This window comes from Eubalaena glacialis, chromosome 3, assembly GCF_028564815.1.
Source record: "Eubalaena glacialis isolate mEubGla1 chromosome 3, mEubGla1.1.hap2.+ XY, whole genome shotgun sequence".
NCBI classification, from domain to species: Eukaryota; Metazoa; Chordata; class Mammalia; order Artiodactyla; family Balaenidae; genus Eubalaena; species Eubalaena glacialis.
In genome coordinates, this window is record NC_083718.1 from 168,336,627 (window position 1) to 168,356,034 (window position 19,408).

General features: G+C 41.2%; 1 protein-coding gene across 6 annotated transcripts in view; it reads left to right on the top strand.

Annotated features, from left to right (window-relative positions):
• The window catches only part of CSMD2 (CUB and Sushi multiple domains 2), a 661,810-nt gene that overhangs the window by 392,652 nt on the left and 249,750 nt on the right, over positions 1–19,408 (top strand). For all 6 annotated transcript variants that reach the window (XM_061184511.1, XM_061184512.1, XM_061184513.1 and 3 more), the window contains exon 14: positions 17,367–17,693. In XM_061184511.1, coding sequence (XP_061040494.1) covers positions 17,367–17,693 — 327 coding nt within the window. The remainder of the gene's footprint in view (positions 1–17,366; positions 17,694–19,408) is intronic.

The following is a 19,408-nucleotide window of genomic DNA, read 5'->3' on the forward strand; positions in this document are numbered from 1 at the left end:
AGGGAAATAAAAAGACCACACGTGGAGTGACCATACATCCATACTTGCTTGGGACCCTCCCTGTTTACATCTTTTGTCCTAAGGTAATTGTTAGTGGTACCATCTTTCATTCTCAAAAGTGTCCCAATTTGGGCATTATATTATGTGGCCTCCCCAACCATGACCCAACAAACGTTATGCCAAGAAAGGCATTGAGCCACAGTTGAGTGCTTTGGATGCTGAGGGTGATCTCTGAGCCAAAGATCTAAGAGGGGCTGTAATGGACCCCTTCCTCCCTCTCCCCTCATCCCGTGCCCCTCTCCACTTGCTTACTTTTCCCAGACACACTGGCCCTCTTTCAGACCTTCAGACACGCTAAGCTTTCCTACCTCAATGCCTTTGACTTGAGGTTCACCATGTTGGAATGTTCCTCAGGAGGCTGGATCCTTCTCATCACCCCTAAACCTGTCACCTCCCCAGAGAGGCCTTCTCTAACTACCCTATCCAAAAGAGCTATCCTTCACTTTCTGATTTCTCCATATCCCATTTCATAAATATATTAGTCAACTTTTGCTGTGGCATCAACAGTGCAAAAATCTCAATGAATTGCAACAACAAATATTTATTTCTTACTTGCATCGCATGAGGGCTGTAGGTCAGTTGCAGCTCTGCAGGGCTCAGGGGAGCTCTACATAGCCTCTTATTCTAGATGTGCCTGCTTGGGCATGCCTATGCCGTGTCCACTCACCTCCCATGGGGTAAAGCAAGTGACAAGGCCAAGCGCAAAGTCAGTTGGGTGATCAAGAGGGCTCTGCCTAAAAGGAAGCAAGGCAAGGGCAGGGCGGGAAGGAATGATTGTGAATAAATAATACGCTCTAGCACAATAAGCTATGCTTATGTTATTTGTTGATTGTCTGATGCCCTCCTAGACTGTAAATTTCCTGAGGGCAAAACAGTATATGTCTTGTTCACTATTGTATCTATGGTGCCAATCAGATAACAAATTTTTAGTAAGTACTGGTTTCCTATTTTTGTTATAGTTATTACTAATCATATTAGTGTTGGAGTTATTAGGTAGACAAAGCCAACATGGTAGGGATAGGAGAGCCTCTGGTTTGGAAGACACTTGGCAACCCAGAGCCTACTAATGCAACATTTCATTCTTCAGCTCTCAGGCTGGTGGGGTTATAGCCAAGGGTGGCTTGGGTACTGCCTTAGTCCATTCGGGCTACTATAATAAAATACCACAGACTGGGTAGCTTATAAACCACAGAAATGTATTGCTCAGAGTTCTGGAGGCTAGAAGTCTGAGTTCAGGGTGCCAGCCTTGTTGGTAAAGGTCCTCTTCCAGGTCGCAGTCTTCTCCTTGTATCCTCACATGGCAGGAGGGGAGCAGATCTCTCTGGAGGCTCTTTTATAAAGCACTGATCCCATTTGTGAGGGCTCCACCCTCATTATTTAAGTAACTCCCGAAGGCCCCACCTACTAATACCATCACCTTTGAGCATTAGGATTTCAACATGTGAATTTGGGGGAATGCAAACATTCAGACCTCAGCAGGCACTGAGTGGGATGAGCCTGGTGTACAGACTCTATGGCTGCAGCTAGGAAGGATAAATGGAGGGGGGGACACACAGCACTCTACAGAAATGATGCATAACAGTTTTCCAGATGGAAAGGAGAGAACATTCTAGAAAGAAAAAATAGCCAGAGCAAGACCTGGCGTTAGCCTTGCACATTTGTAGGGCTGCAGTAATCTAATATAGCTGGAATGTCAGGGAGAGTTGGGAGGTGGAAAAATGATAAAAGAGTTTGGCAAGGGCCTTCAGTCTTTGCGGGTCTTTTTGTGCCCTTTTGAGAAGTTTAGGCTTTATCTTCTGTGCAACAGGGGGTCTTTATTTAAAGAGTTCCAAGCAAAGATGAAATATCATGAGAATTTGTGATTTACAAAATTCATTCTGGAGCCAATAGGTAGGATGGATTCAAAAGGAATGAGATTTAAAGACAGAAAACCAGATAGGCTATTGCAGTAGGAAGAGGGCCTTCACTTAACAGGGTGTGATGGGGATGTGACAAGTACAAGAGACACTGAAGAGATAGAATCAGCAGAAGTTAGTTACAGACTGGATTTGGGAGCAAGGGAAAAGAAGTTGATATATTTTGCTTAGGCAACTGGATATTGTCATTCATGGAGATAAGGAATGAAGGAGGCTTAGGAAAATAAAGAGATCAATTTTGGACATGCATTCAGGGTGCTGGTGGGATCTCCAGTAGAGATGTACATCAGACAGTTACATACCAAGTCTGAATGTGTGGGAGGGTCTGGGCTACCAGTATCATTTAGGAGGCAAGGGCATAAGGAAGAGTGGTGGGGAGCAGGAAGGGGCCAAGGGAAAGCCCATAACTGGGTGACGGCAGAGCTGATGCCAGGGAATGTTCCAGATGCAAGATTCTAGGAGAACCAGTTTTGGGAAAAAGGACTAGGAGTTCAGTTTTGGCCATATTTCATTTAATTTGCTCTGATAAAATCCAGACTCCTCCTGAGTCTAAAAGATCTTTGCCATCCTCTCCAACTCATGTCATGTTCCTAGCTCCATGGTTCACCTTGCTCCTGCGCTATTGGCCTCCCTTCTGTCCCTCACATACACCAAGCTCGCTCCCACCTCAGGGCCTTTGCACTTGCAGTTCCCTCCACCTGGAGTGATCTTCCCTTAGGACAGCTGGCCACATCTCAGAAGACGCCTCCTCAGATGGGCCATCACTGACCCCCTTATTGAAAGCAAGCACCCCCCCCATTCACTCTTTTCCCTTCACTCTGTCTTATGTTCTTTGCCACCTATTACAATGTAAACTTCATGCCAGCTGAGGACTTGCTGATCTGTCTGGTTGGTTGCCTCCCATATCTAGATTAGTGTTTGTCGCACAGCAGATGCTCCGTTAGTACGCCAGCTAGGTGGAGACATTCCAAGGCCATGCAAATGGGCCTGCACAGGAGACAGAAAGGAAGCATTTCAGGAATGGGGGAGGGCTCAGCTCTGTCGAATGCCCTGCTCACCTAACGCAGGGGGCCTGTGCTTTTGCCTGCCTGCGAGGTGGGGATGGAACAAAACAAAGAAACACAAAAACTTGACACAATTCATGGCTTTTCAATCAAATTACATCAAATATGAATTGAAGAGGACATGTTCCATGCTCAGGAAATATGTGGACAGCGTCATCCGTTTATGCCTGATGCTCCTTTTGGAATGTGTATGAGTTTCTAGAAGGCATCCTCAGTTCTCCTCAGAGAGAACCCAGCATTAACTTAATCTTGTTTATGATAAGGATGAGCCCGGCTGGGTGACCAGTTTCAGCCTCATGCATGTGACTTTGAAAACCTCGCCCAGCTTCCTCAGGCCCAAGGAAGTTAAATAATAACTCTCACCAGCTCCAGTGCCAGAGATGTTGAAATACCTCAGATGAAAACTACTGTACCCTGAGCTTCTGAGCAGAAAGAGGTGAAAGGAATTCATTAGTGGCTTTGTAAAGCCTCTGGCTCCAGCTCAGTTCTAGCATTCATCAGCAGAGCTACCTCAGTTTACTGGTTCAGAGATGCACAGTGAAGCAAGAACAATCTGATTGGGCCTCTCCTGCTTGGGTGAGCACTGCTGGAGAAAATCGCCCAACCAGGCAAATTGGTGCTGCTACAAATTCAAGGTCACCAGTCTCAATCAAGCCTGCCACAGTGCCCAGCATCTATCTGTGTTTCTTAAGTCAGTCTGTTCTCCTCTTCCCCATGGAAGCTATGCCAAGCATTCTCCACTCCCCCACCCCATCCTGGGAACAGCCCCCCTCCTCACCTTACCCTGGAGAATGACCTTGTCTCCCACCTGGCAGACGACGTCCTCAACTTCCAAATTCCAAAGACACCAAGCCTGCAGATCATCACCATCCCCATCCTTCCTCTCACCTTCCCACCTTTAATACCAGAGATGCTCACTCCTCTCTCCCGTCAAAAACCAATCCCCCTGTAGCTTATGCATCCCATTTTGGCTTTAGATCAGGTACCTTCGAACACCTTTAAACTAACAGTAAGAAATGCAGTGCAGCACACACTCACACACACACTCACACATGACTGAAACAGATTCACAAACAGTACTTACCTTTATGCCTATAATGCACTCAGTTATTTCCCATTCTCTTCCCTTTGTTTTTGTTTTTTTTCTTTTATTTTAGCATCCAGCCCATGACCCACCAGGTTGCTTTCGCGAAGAGTCACTGTTTCAAAAATTTTCCTATAGATTCCCCCTCGCCTCCCACCTTCTCAGGAATCTGTGCCTCATGTAATTCATCCTCTTTCTTCTGTCTCAGCCTCTCCCTTCTGCCACGTCCTTCCCATCACCATTTAAATTTCCCCAGGTCCCTCTTCTCTTAAAAGTAAAACTCTTTCTTCACACCTCCCACATCCTTCCCGTTCTTGAATACTCTCCTTCGCATCCAGACTCCTTTGACGGGATGTCTTTCCTTGCTGTGACCACTCCTCACTTCCCAGTCCTTTGTCACCCCATCCGTTCTGACCTCTGTGTCCACCACACCTGGAAACTGCTCTCACCGAGGTCACCAATGAGCCTCCTGTTGCTAAAACCCAATGGGTTTTACCCAGATGCTCCACTCTATTTCCGGACAGATAGCCCTTTCCTCCTTCTGGAAACCACTCTCTTGTTTTTCCTCCTACCTTCATCTGCTTTGTCTCCATCTACCCTGCCAGCTTCTCTCCATCCTCTTGCAAAGTTCCATGCTGTCTGTTTTTTCTTTGCCAACTTGATAGCCCTACTGTTTGAAGTTTTTGTTTTCTTATAATATTGTACATTTCCGCAATCTTTATTGACCAACTTTATTCACTTGTTAGTTGCCTCTTAATTACCTTAGCCCATACTTCTATATTGAGTGTTTATCTTTTTGTGGAATTGTAGTTCATCATATGTTAAACATAGTAAATATTTAATTGTAATATCTTGCAAATATTTCCTTTTCATTTAGTCCTCACTATTTACCTTTTATGGTGATATTTGAAATCCAGAAGTTTTTCATTTCTGTAACTTAAAATACTGTTTCCTTTATGATTCTAACCTTAGTGTAATGCTAAGTCCTTCCCCACCTCTGAGATTATACAAATATTCCTTATATTTTCTTCTAGTACTTCTATGGTATACTGAGTGAAATGTGGATCTAATTTTTTCATTCCGGATCCAAATGGTAGCCATTTGTCCAAGCATCCCTTATTGATCAATCAACCTTTACCCTGCTAATTTAAAAATCCCCCTTCATCATATATTACATTTTTGGATGTCTGTATCCTTTTCTGAACTTTCTTTTTTGGTTCCATTGAACTCGCCTTTGAAGTTGATACATTACAGATTTTATTATTGCAGCTTTATAATATGTTTTAATATCTGAGTTGACAAACCTCCCTGCCACTGGAAGAAAATCAGTATTGTGGTTGAGAGCTTGGGCTTTGGAACCAGCTTGACTGGGTTCATATCCCAGCCCCATCACTTACATGCCTGTGACTGTGGGCGGGTTACTTGAACACCCGGACTCAGCATCTGCATCTGTAAAATGGGGATAATAATAGTATCCACCTCAGAGGGCTGCTGTGAGGGTTGATGGGCTAAGACATATGACGTCTTGCAATGACAGCTAGCACCTCATATGCTGTTTTTCCTTGTCTCTCTCAACAGATCGATCTTATAGTTGTTTTAAGCGCCAGAAAAAAAATTCACTGTGGGCCTTGTCTGGAATTACGTTAAATTTTGCCTGGAATTACGTTAAATTTATACAATGATTTGAAGATAATTGTTATCTAACAATATGAACTCATCATCCAGGAAAAAAGTTTGTCTCTCATTTTTCAATTTTCTTTTCTGCCTATCAATAAAGTTTTGTTGATTTTATTATATAGGTCATGTTTGCTTATTGTTTTAGGGCTGAATTTGATTTGGTAGCACTTTACACATAAGATTTTTTTATACTGTGGATGTATTGATGTGTGAGTAGATGAGTGTGAATATGTGTATCATACATACTATCTTATGGGAATATTTGTATCAAGATTAATTAAATAGCATAGCTACTATAGCTTGCTTAAAATTTAAAAGCTCTGGCCCTAAAAATACCTATTCCCTAAATGTTTTCCAGTCTCCTCAGGTTTTTCTCTTCACACAATTTTTGTAATTTAAAATTTCCTGGGAAATTCTCCGTTTTGTGAATATTTCAATTTTATTAGTATGTTATACATACTATTCTTTTATAATTGGCTTATCTCCTTAATTTTATTATCCTGTCTCTATGTATATATCTTCCCTCTTTACTTCTTGAGTAGACCAATGAGAAGTTTCTCTTTTGCTGGTCTCTTCAGTTAACTTTTTTCTGCTTTTATCTTTATTAAGTTTATTCTCCCTTTTCTCCTTAATTTTCGTTAGTTATTCTCTTTGTCACTTTCTTAGTTTAAATGCTCATTTCACTTATTTCTTTTTTATTTAATAGTGAATAAGGCTATTAATTTTCTCTCAAATACAGCTTTGGCCTAGTATCATCATTGTTATGATAAGTAGTCTGTACTGACAGCCTTTGTTGCCTCTTTGAACTCAAGAACTTATTTAGGAAAGGGTTTTATAACTTTTTGGGTGATTAGGGGTTTTTCTTCATTCTTTTATTATTTTTTTAACATCTTTATTGGAGTATAATTGCTTTACAATGTTATGTTAGTTTCTGCTGTATAACAAGTGAATCAGCTATATGTATACATATATCCCCATACCCCTCCCTCTTGCACCTCCCTCCCACCCTCCCTATGCTGCCCCTCTAGGTGGTCACAAAGCTCCGAGCTGATCTCCCTGTGCTAAGCAGCTGCTTCCCACTAGCTATCTATTTTACATTTGGTAGTGTATATATGTCAATGCACCTCTCTCACTTCGTCCCAGCTTGCCCTTCCCTGTCCCCGTGTCCTCAGGTATATTCTCTACATCTGCGTCTTTATTCCTGTCCTGCCCCTAGGTTCATCAGAACCAATTTCTTTTAGATTCCACATATGTGTGTTAGCATACGGTATTTGTTCTCCTCTTTCTGACTTACTTAACTCTGTATGACAGACTCTAGTTCCATCCACCTCACTACAAATAACTCAATTTCATTGCTTTCTGTGGCTGAGTAATATTCCATTGTATATATGTGCCACATCTTCTTTATCCATTCATCTGTCGATGGACACTTAGGTTGCTTCAATGTCCTGGCCATTGTAAATAGAGCTGCAATGAACATTGTGGTACATGTCTCTTTTTGAATTATGTTTTTCTCAGGGTATATGCCCAGTAGTAGGACTGCTGGGGCATATGGTAGTTCTATTTTTAGTTTTTTAAGGAACCTCCATACTGTTCACCATAGTGATTGTATTAACTTACATTCCCACCAACAGTGCAAGAGGGTTCCCTTTCCTCCACACCCTCTTCAGCATTTATTGTTTGTAGATTTTTTGATGATGGCCATTCTGACTGGTATGAGGTGATACCTCATTGCAGTTCTGATTTGCATTTCTCTAATGATTAGTGATGTTGAACATCCTTTCATGTGTTTGTTGGCAATCTGTATATCTTCTTTGGAGAAATGTCTATCTGGTCTTCTGCCCATTTTTGGATTGGATTGTTTGTTTTCTTGATATTGAGCTGCATGAACTGCTTGTATATTTTGGAGATTAATCCTTTGTCAGTTGCTTCATTTGCAAATATTTTCTCCCATTCTGAGGGTTGTCTTTTCATCTTGTTTATGTTTTCCTTTGCTGTGCAAAAGCTTTTAAGTTTCATTAGGTCCCATTTGTTTATTTTTGTTTTTATTTCCATTTCTATAGGAGGTGGGTCAGAAAGGATCTTGCTGTGATTTATGTCATAGAGTGTTCTGCCTATGTTTTCCCCTAAGAGTTTTATAGTGTCTAACCTTACATTTAGGTCTTTAATCCATTTTGAGTTTATTTTTGTGTATGGTGTTAGGGAGTGTTCCTAATTTCATTCTTTTACATGTAGCTGTCCAGTTTTCCCAGCACCACTTATTGGAGAGGCTGTCTTTTCTCCACTGTATATTCTTGCCTCCTTTATCAAAAATAAGGTGACCATATGTGCGTGGGTTTATCTCTGGGCTTTCTATCCTGTTCCATTGCTCTATATTTCTGTTTTTGTGCCACTACCATACTGTCTTGATTACTGTAGTTTGTAGTATAGTCTGAAGTACAGGAGCCTGATTCCTCCAGTTCCGTTTTTCTTTCTCAAGATTGCTTTGACTATTCGGGGTCTTTTGTGTTTCCATACAAATTGTGAAATTTTTTGTTCTAGTTCTGTGAAAAATGCCATTGGTAGTTTGATAGGAATTGCTTTGAATCTGTAGATTGCTTTGGGTAGTATAGTCATTTTCACAATGTTGATTCTTCTAATCCAAGAACATGGTATATCTCTCCAACTGTTTGTATCATCTTTAATTTCTTTCATCAGTACCTTATAGTTTTCTGCATACAGGTCTTTTGTCTCCTTAGGTAGGTTTACACCTGGGTATTTTATTCTTTTTGTTGCAATGGTAAATGGTAGTGTTTCCTTAATTTCTCTTTCAGATTTTTCATTGTTAGTGTATAGGAATGCAAGAGATTTCTGTGCATTAATTTTGTATCCTGCTACTTTACCAAATTCATTGATTAGCTCTAGTAGTTTTCTGGTAGCTTCTTTAGGATTCTCTATGTATAGTATCATGTCATCTGCAAACAGTGACAGTTTTACTTCTTCTTTTCCAATTTGGATTCCTCTTATTTCTTTTTCTTCTCTGATTGCTGTGGCTATAACTTCCAAAAGTATGTTGAATAATAGTGGTGAGAGTGGGCAACCTTGTCTTGTTCCTGATCTTAGTGGAAATGGTTTCAGTTTTTCACCATTGAGAATGATGTTGGCTGTGGGTTTGTCATATATGGCCTTTATTATGTTGAGGTAAGTTCCCTCTATGCCTACTTTCTTGAGAGTTTTTATCATAAATCGGTGTTGAATTTTGTTGAAAGCTTTTTCTTCATATATTGAGATTATCATATGGTTTTTCTCCTTCAGTTTGTTAATATGGTGTATCACATTGATTGATTTGCATATATTGAAGAATCCTTGTATTTCTGGGATAAACCCCACTTGATCATGGTGTATGATCCATTTAATGTGCTGTTGGATTCTGTTTGCTAGTATTTTGTTGAGGATTTTTGCATCTATGTTCATCAGTCATATTGGTCTGTAGTTTTCTTTCTTTGTGACATCTTTGTCTGGTTTAGGTATCAGGGTGATGGTGGCCTTGTAGAATGAGTTTGGGAGTGTTCCTCCCTCTGCTATATTTTGGAGGAGTTTGAGAAGGATAGGTGTTAGCTCTTCTCTAAATGTTTGGTAGAATTCATCTGTGAAGCCATCTGATCCTGGCCGTTTGTTTGTTGGAAGGTTTTTAATCACAGTTTCAATTTCAGTGCTTGTGATTTGTCTGTTTATATTTTCTGTTTCTTACTGGTTCAGTCTCAGAACGTTGTGCTTTTCTAAGAATTTGTCCATTTCTTCCAGGTTGTCCATTTTATTGGCATATAGTTGCTTGTAGTAATCTCTAATGATCCTTTGTATTTCTGCAGTGTCGGTTGTTACTTCTCCATTTTCATTTCTAATTTTATGGATTTGAATCCTCTCCCTCTTTTTCTTGATGAGTCTGGCTAATGGTTTATCAACTTTGTTTATCTTCTCAAAGAACCAGCTTTTAGTTCCTGATCTTTGCTGTTGTTTCCTTCATTTCTTTTTCATTTATTTCTGATCTGACCTCTATTATTTCTTTCCTTCTGCTAACTTTGGGGTTTTATTGTTCTTTCTCTAATTGCTTTAGGTGTAAGGTTAGGTTGTTTATTTGAGATGTTTCTTTTTTCTTGAGGTAGGATTGTATTGCTATAAACTTCCCTCTTGGAACTGCTTTTGCTGCATCCCATAGGTTTTGGGTCGTCGCGTTTTCATTCTCATTTGTTTCTAGGTATTTTTAAATTTTCTCTTTGATTTCTTCAGTGATCTCTTGGTTATTTAGTAGTGTATTCTTTAGCCTCCATGTGTTTGTATTTCTTACAGTTTTTTTCCTGTAATTGATATCTAGTCTCATAGCATGTGTTCAGAAAAGATACTTGCTACGATTTCAATTTTCTTAAATTTACCAAGACTTGGTTTGTGACCCAAGATATGCTCTATCCTGGAGAATGTTCCATGAGCACTTGAGAAAAAAGTGTATCCTGTTGTTTTTGGATGGAATGTCCTATAAATATCAATTAAGTCCATCTTGTTTAATGTGTCATTTAAAGCTTGTGTTTCCTTATTTATTTTCATTTTGGTTGATCTGTCCATTGGTGAAAGTGGGGTGTTCAAGTCCCCTACTATTATTGTGTTACTGTTGATTTCCCCTTTTATGGCTGTTAGCATTTGCCTTATGTGTTGAGGTACTCCTATGTTGGGGGCATAAATATTTACAATTGCTATATCTTCTTCTTTGATTGATCCCTTGATCATTATGTAGTGTCCTTTGTCTCTTGTAATAGTCTTTATTTTAAAGTCTATTTTGTCTGATATGAGAATTGCTACTCGAGCTTTCTTTTGATTTCCATTTGTATGGAATATCTTTTTCCATCCCTTCATTTTCAGTCTGTATGTGTCCCTAGGTCTGAAGTGGGTCTCTTGTAGACAGCATATATACAGGTCTTGTTTCTGTATCCATTCAGCCAGTCTATGTCTTTTGGTGGGAGCATTTAATCCATTTACATTTAAGGTAATTATTGATATGTATGTTCCTATTACCGTTTTCTTAATTGTTTTGGGTTTGTTATTGTAGGTCGTTTCCTTCTCTTGTGTTTCCTGCCTAGAGAAGTTCCTTTAGCGCTTGTTGTAAAGCTGGTTTGGTGGTGCTGAATTCTCTTAGCTTTTGCTTGCCTGTAAAGGTTTTAATTTCTCTGTCAAATCTAAATGAGATCCTTGCTGGGTAGAGTAATCTTGGTTGTAGGTTTTTCCCTTTCATCACTGTAAATATGTCCTGCCACTCCCTTCTGTCTTGCAGAGTTTCTGTTGAAAGATCAGCTGTTAACCTTATGGGGATTCCCTTGTCTGTTATTTGTTTCTTTTCCCTTACTGCTTTTAGTATTTTTTCTTTGTATTTAATTTTTGATAGTTTGATTAATATGTGTCTTGGTGTGTTTCTCCTTGGATTTATCATGTATGGGACTCTCTGCACTTCCTGGACTTGATTGTCTATTTCCTTTCCCATATTAGGGAAGTTTTCAACTATAATCTCTTCAGATGTTTTCTCAGTCCCTTTTTTTTTTCTCTTCTTCTTCTGGGACCCCTATAATTTGAATGTTGGTGCATTTAATGTTGTCCCAGAGGTCTCTGAGACTGTCCTCAATTCTTTTCATTCTTTTCTCTTTATTGTGCTCTGTGGTAGTTATTTCCACTATTTTATCTTCCAGGTCACTTATCCATTCTTCTTCCTCAGTTATTCTGCTATTGATTCCTTCTAGAGAATTTTTAATTTCATTTATTGTTTTGTTCATCATTGTTTGTTTGCTCTTTAGTTTTTCTAGGTCCTGTTAAATGTTTCTTGTATTTTCTCCATTCTGTTTCCAAGATTTTGGATCATCTTGACTGTCATTACTCTGAAATCTTTTTCAGGTAGACTGGCTATTTCCTCTTCATTTGTTTGGTCTGGTGGGTTTTTACCTCGCTCCTTCGTCTGCTGCATAGTTCTCTGTCTTCTCATTTTGTTTAACTTACTGTGTTTGGGGTCTCCTTTTCGCAGGCTACAGGTTCGTAGTCATTCTTTTATTATTGATTTGTAGTTTATTTGCACTGTGAATAGAAAATGTGTCCCAACAGTTTTTGCTTTGTGGAGGAGTTTATGGAGAATTCTTTGTAGCCCAATATAGGGTCCATTTCTGTAATATTCCAAGGGCACTTGTGAAGAAGGTGGTGTTCCTTGTTTGAAGGTTACAGAGTTTCATATAACATATACACACTCACAGTATTTTACAGATCCACTTTATTTACTTTTGACTTCAGATTAGTATATTTTTCTCCAACTCTTACGTTTTTTTGGGTTTCTTAAATTTTATTTATTTATTTTTGGCTGCATTGGGTCTTCGTTGTTGCACATGGGCTTTCTTTAGTTGCGGCGAGCTGGGGCTACTCTTCGTTGCAGTGCACGGACTTCTCATTGTGGTGGTTTCTCTTGTTGCGGAGCATGGGCTCTAGGTGCACGGGCTTCAGTAGTTGTGGCTCACGGGCTCTAGAGCACAAGCTTAGTAGTTGTGGTGCATGGGCTTAGTTGCCCCGCGGGCATGTGGGATCTTCCTGGACCAGGGCTCAAACCCATGTCCCCTGCATTGGCAGGCGAATTCTTAACCACTGTGCTAAAATTAGTTTATTTTGTCTGTTTCAGCACTTTGGGGCCAAATGCTTCATAACTGTCATATCTTCATTTTGGAATGTGCACGTCATCCATTTTTTAAATGTCATCTTTGGATTTGAGATTTTGTTTTGTCTCATTGGGTCCCTAGTAACTGAATTACCATTTTGAAAGCACTGAAACTAGCAGTGACAACACCTGAGGAAAAGATAGTAAAAGAGGGTTTTTCAACAAAACTTTTATTTCTTACTCAAGGTCCTATTGAATAATAATCCAATATTATACACAGTAATGATACATCCATTTGGTAATGAGGTTTCCACCTTTATTATTTTTCAAAAGTCTGAACCATTTAAAGGCTTATCCAAGGTCAAAATCCATGAGCACAACGTGGTAACTGCTTCCAAAGGGAGAGCGTACCTCATCTTTCTCTTTTACCTGGGTGATTGATAGTGATGAGATCCAATCACAATACGTTTTGTTATCCTCATTTGGGACACCGAGAAGCAAATTCTATTCTCCAACAGAAACATTCTACTGTAATATGTAAACCTAATTTTCCAGAGTGAGAGAGATTAGACCTTTGTTGGACAATGCACACTCCCTTTTCCTGCCCTCATTGTAACAAGTCTGAATTATACATTGGGATAGAAAACTGAGCTTTACAGGGCCACATTTCTGTTCTATTAGTGTCAGTTTATCAGCTCCATCTCTTTCCAGGTGCAAGAAGAAATGTCTCTTGGTAGAAGTCCAGAGGACTCTTGGACTGAAAAAAAAGAATCATCAAGAGTCTGGTGTGATATTATAACATCCAAGGGTCTGATATTAGTATTAAAACTCCTTTTTTTGTGGCTTGCATTTGCCTTCACCAGTAGTTCTCAAACCCCGGCTGCACATCAGGATCACCCGGAAGCTTTTAGAACCTCTGATGCCCTGGGTGCACTCCACCAAATAAACAGGAATCTTTGGGGCGTGGGCATTGGTAAATTGTAACACTCTTCTAATCTGAAGTCTGAGCTATCTTGGCCCATTTCCTTATTCTTGACTATTCTGAGTCACTTTAAGTTGTGTGTCTTTTCCCAAAATGAGGGTTATATTTTTCTAAGACAGATAAACCTGTATACATTTACTATCATAAATGATGTTTTGTCTTTTTCCCCCTTTTTCAGCATCTTACTTTACATTTCCCCTCTTTATGATTCCTTGTTGTTTCCTTTGAATTCCATGTTTTTGCTAAATTGACTGCTTTGCTTTTTCCCCTTTGGTAATTTTGAAGATAAGCTACTTTATAGTCTATTACTAATTACACTTAACATCTTTAAAGACACACCCTAACCTATATTTCTCTAATTAACCACAGGAACTATATAACAGAATTTCTTACAAAATGAGGAAATTAGCATATCTCCTTGCTTCAACTTTATACTTTACATCAGAATAATCTGCAATATTTTACCCTGGGGTTTGGGCAGGAGTGATATCTTTTATTTTCTCTTCCAACAAATACTTGTTACACTTGCAGTCTGTTTTCTAACTATGTTTATAGCAATTATTTAGATTCTTTACTATATTGTTTATTTGCTTATCACCAATCTTTTTTCATTTTTTATTAAGCATAACTTTCTCATACTTGAGTTCTGCATTTTGATTCAACTCTTGGTTGGGTTGAAAACATCTTCACGTATTTCTTTAGTGTTGTATGGATAATATACTTTTTGAGGTCTTTGATACTGGAAGCGGTTTCTGTTGTCTTTGCTCTTTAACAATTTGGCTGGGTCATACTCTTTTCTACTCTAAATTATTTAGGGACAGATCTGTACTGTGTCTAAGAGACATACATTGAGGATCACAACATAGTATTTTTTCCATGTTCCCAGAGCTAACACAGGTATCCACCTATTTTTACAGACTTCGGTCAGTTCTTTTGGTTGGGACTTGGAACGGGATGGGGATGTGAGGCACGCGTAGCCATGTCACCATGTCTTCAGATGGTATCAACCATTAAATGCTCATTGATTCATTCAGCAAATATTGATTGAGCACCAACAATGTACCAGGCATTGTGGGAGCCATAGGGATTCAGAGAAATCAAACAGACAAGATTTCTGCCCTTGTGGAGTACATGTGTGTGTGCTGGGGAGAGGGAGGGACAGACCATAAACAAACCAGTGAACAAGGTAATTTTAGAGAGTGATAGGTAGAGCAGCCATATATAGCTGCTCAAAATGGTGCCCCTGGAGCTTTACAACATGGCAACTCTGGATAAAGGGTATAAAGAAAAAAATGTGACAGAGTGATGGAGTCGGGGTGGGGACTCAGGTGATGTCAATTAAATTCTCTGCAGCAAATCCGTTTGTTCTCATGCTTTCAGTGCCTTTGAAATCGTAGAGCTTTTCTTTGTCTTTGGTCCGCCTTGATGTTGTTCTGCTGGTAGACAGGCCATGTGGTTTTTCCCCTTCTGTCTTCAAGGTAGTGCTCTTTGTTGGTTTCAGATTCCTCATTATTTGTATTATGCTTCCAGCTGGACTACCACAAAGCCATAGATGGGATAGCTGTGTGGGGGCATCTGTGTCCAGCCTAGAACCTCCAGTTCAGGGCTGATATAATGCTTGGGGTTAACAGATGAATCTTTAACAGATTCTAGGAACACCCCCAAGAACTCCACTATTAGACTTAGTGAGCAGTACTGTTCTCATACTGGCAGACGGTGTTGCTGGGTGGCTAAGGGCTTGGCCCGTGGAGTCAGGTGGATTTGAATTTGCATGGACTTGCGTGGATTTGAACTCGCTGCTACCATCTACTGGCCGCGCAGCTCTGGCAAGCTACTTAATCTCTGTGTGCCGCAGTGTCTTCATTTTCAAATGGGGTTAATAACAGTACCTACCTCATGCCGTTATTGTGACAGTTAAATTGAGTAATTGATGAAAGTACTTAGAACAGTGCCTGTACTTAGTAAACGCCCAATAATATACAATGGTAATTACTATTATCTATACCTTGTGTTGCCTAAAAGCTTTTTCATGTCCTTCTCTCCCCTTGACTCAAACTTCCAATACTTATAAAATACAGAGATTATAGGGATGAGACTGAATGTGTCCTCGAGACCAGGTTCACTTTGCTGAATTTGATGGGAGGGCTTTGAGTAGCAGGTTGAAAAAGCAATACCTAATGCAGAAAAGGGGAAGGTGCGTAGTCAGGCAGAGGAGACGCTCAACGGAAGGAATCACCAATCCCTTTGTTTTGTGTTTTTTTTTTCTTTTGCAAACATGATTTTATTATTATTTTTCACCTTAGCTTCATTATAATTAATAAGTCAAATATTATACTTACTTTAATTTCAATATAATTAATACCAAACATCACTATAAATGTTATAAAGGCACTTAAATGTTTGTCCATATTCGTTTTTACCTTCTTTACAGTTTTATATATTAAAAAATGTTTCAATGAGCCTATATCATTTTTGCAGTCAGAAAAATTAAATATTGCTTTCATTTTGAAAAAATATCACCCCCAAACCTTTTACTCTAATACAATTTTTATTTGGGGGCTCATGTCCAGTCTTTACCCATATATAAGTAAATATTTAATAGCTATAATCCAAAGCATGCGTATAATTTTATGATGTACTGTTTTACTTTAAAATGTTTAACATTCTTCTTTCTACAGGGTCATATTTATCACTTTAATGATTGTGTTCAAACTGCACCACATTAAAGACTATAATTTACCTCGCATTATTGGGCTGACATGTAGGTTGTTCACATTTTTTCCTCTGTAATAAAATTATGTCACTATAAACATCTTCGTCCATGTGGCTCTTTTACTTTTTAATTAATTCCTAGAGATTACTGAGTCAGAATATTTGAATAGTGTTGTGGCTGCTGATAAGAATGCATACACTCCCTTCCAAAAGGATTGTATCAACTTTACTGTGCAACTGGCAATAAATACGTATGAGTTTTCATGAAGCCGCAACAGTATGGGTTGTTTATTTTTATTTTTTTTCTAGTGAAATGGACTGTGTTTTCATATTAATCCTATTTTCTCTCATATGAATCCTCTGAGCACACTCTTTGGTCATCTTGGTGATGTTCTTATACAATTATAAAAGCTCTAATTCAATATTGATAGTTGCCCTTTGGCATATTTGTTGCAATTTTTTTTCATTCTGTTATTTTTCTTTTTAATTTTGGTTTAGTGTTTGTTTGTTTGTTTTTCCATTTATAGCACTTTGCTTTGCCTCAGCCTTGTTCCAGGGTCTGTTAGTTACTGGCATGGAAAGGGTTTAAAATAAAGATTTTCAGAAGAGTCGATCCTTGGAATGCGTGCAGGGCCTCAAGATAAGGCGCTGTCACCTCTCTCCCCCAGTTTCTTCCAAAGCTTTGGGCTCTGAAAGATGGTGCCTACCTAGCACCTCCTTAGCATAGTTTTGTAGCTTCGAGGCTGGTAGAATCCCCAGGGGCACACCTATCATTTCCCCACTAAAAATGTTTAAAAGATAACAATGGACTTGGAATCTCTCCACCCTGGTTACCACCCAGGGGATCACCACCAGCTAAAAGGAGCCAGGCACTGGGACTACATTTAAGCTTGAATGGTGGTTTTTCTCCCCAACGCAAGGGACCGAGAAGCATGCAGACCCTGCCTGGGGTGGGCTCACCGAAACGGAGACAGGTCCAGGAGAGGACCAGCTCCACCTTGTCTGTGGCTTGCCAGAGGGACCCTTCCCAACACCACGTGTGGCATGGAACCCAGCATGTCTCCCACCTAGAGCTCAGAGCCCAGCCGGTCCAGCCCAGCCCTCATGTCACCCTTTCTCTCTGTTGCTCTTACACTAAGAAATGCCCCCCCGCCAGCCCTCAGGGGCCCAGGCACAATACCAGGGATGCTCACTGACCTCCCTGGCTCTTCTCTTGCAGTTTCCTGCTTCTTCAACTTCACCAGCCCCTCTGGGGTCGTCCTGTCACCTAACTACCCGGAGGACTACGGCAACCACCTTCACTGCGTCTGGCTTATCCTCGCGCGGCCCGAGAGCCGCATCCACCTGGCCTTCAATGACATTGATGTGGAGCCTCAGTTTGACTTCCTGGTCATCAAGGATGGGGCCACGGCTGAGGCCCCAGTCTTGGGCACCTTCTCGGGAAACCAACTCCCCTCCTCCATCACAAGCAGCGGCCACGTGGCCCGTCTTGAGTTCCAGACCGACCACTCCACGGGGAAGAGGGGCTTCAACATCACCTTTACTAGTGAGTCCAGCCTGTGTCCTCAGCTGACCATCCCTCTGGGGATGTCCAGTGGAGGGGGCGCCAGCAGAGGAGTGTTGATGTGGGTGGGCCAGTTCCAAAAGCCTTGCAGGGCTGCGGAGCCAGGCATGGGGCTCCAGCATGAAGGGAAAAGCAGAAAGCGTTCGTTTCTGTGGCATCGCTCGCTTTTGAGCATTTATTTCCTATGGATGTGCCATATAATGTGAAAGGAGCCTGGGACCTCATTTCTCCCTCCCACCCTCCCCCTCCTAGAAGGCCCAGTTAGAACCAGGAAGGGCCCAAGGGAGAGCAAGCCCTCCCCGTCCTCTTCTAGCTACTGACGCCTCTCTGATGTGCTCCCCCAAGTCCTTGGATGCCTACTCACTGCCGACTTCATGTATCCCCCGTGGGGCTGCTCACACTTTGCTTTGCCAGTTCCCATTCCCATAGTCAAATCAGAAACAGAAGTCTAGAGCAGTGTTTCTGTTTGGCTCTGAGACTCATTAGAGCCAACTCTCGGGGCATTTCCTCATGGCCCCTCTCAGCGCCACAGTCCCAAAGTTGTCACCTCCAGTTTTAACCCTTGGCCCCTTCTCTAGAAGCAAACTGAAGCTCAGCAGTGATTATTGTCGTTTCTGTGTCTCGGGGGTTGGGCGGGGCAGAAGCTTGGAGAGTAGAAACAGCAAGCAGCAAAGGTAGCAAGAGGTGCTGTTCGGGGCAGAACCAGCTACAGACCCGGTGAACTTGGCCAATGGCAGATCTTCAGAGCGGGCTGAGGCTGGGTCCGTCTGAGCAGATTAACTAGATCCTTTCCCAGAGGCCGCTTGTGAAATGCAAGTCCCCAGTTCAAGCTCCGCCCCACGCACCCAGCACACACGCAGCGCTTGTCCCTCTGGCACTTTCGGATAGAACTGATCTCCGCCCAGCCCCCCTCCCACCCTTGGCAGAGAGGTCTTGCTTCCTTGTTCCATCTATCCCCAGGGTCTAGTTGAGCTGAAGACAATAAGTGCCAAACAGGGGTCATTGGGGACCCCAGATTCCAAGCTAAAGCCCTTCCCTGATATTTCCCTCAACACCTTCTTCAGGATGCTGGACTTGATAGAAACAATCCATCTTCCCAGGGATGCCTCCTCCAGGGCACTCGTCTTCCCATCATCTGTGGGCAGGAGGAAGCAGAGCCCAGTTCTGTCTTCCCTAATCTTCCCAGTCTAGCACTGCAGCACTGGCTTTTAGTTTATCTGTCCTCATCCCTAATTTCCCATGATGTCATGAGCTCTGGAAAGATGGGGGTATGTATTAGTTATCTTTCTATGCCCTCTGCCCAGTGCAGGGTCTGGTGCATGGTGAGGATCAGTAAATGTTTATTGAATGGAAAGATCCATGAATGGCTAAATGCTCTTTCTTCCCTCCTGGGAAGTGGGAGTGGGAAAAAGAAGGGTAAGAGCTGTCCCAGGGAAGCCCATTTATCCAGGATGGGGAGGGCCGAAGACTCTACAGGTTCAAAGCAGGTGTGGATACACCGATGGAGGACCTGGGTCAAAAACAAATACTCATAGTCTCCAAGGAAAACCATATCCCAGTAGGTCCCCACTTTCCAGGACAGGAGCAAATGCCAAATCCTCAGGAGGAAGAGGCAGAAAGCAGCAAACCCGACCTGATGATCAAGCTCTTACCCAGCATTCCTCTCGAAGGTTCCTCCACCATTGTAAAAATGATAC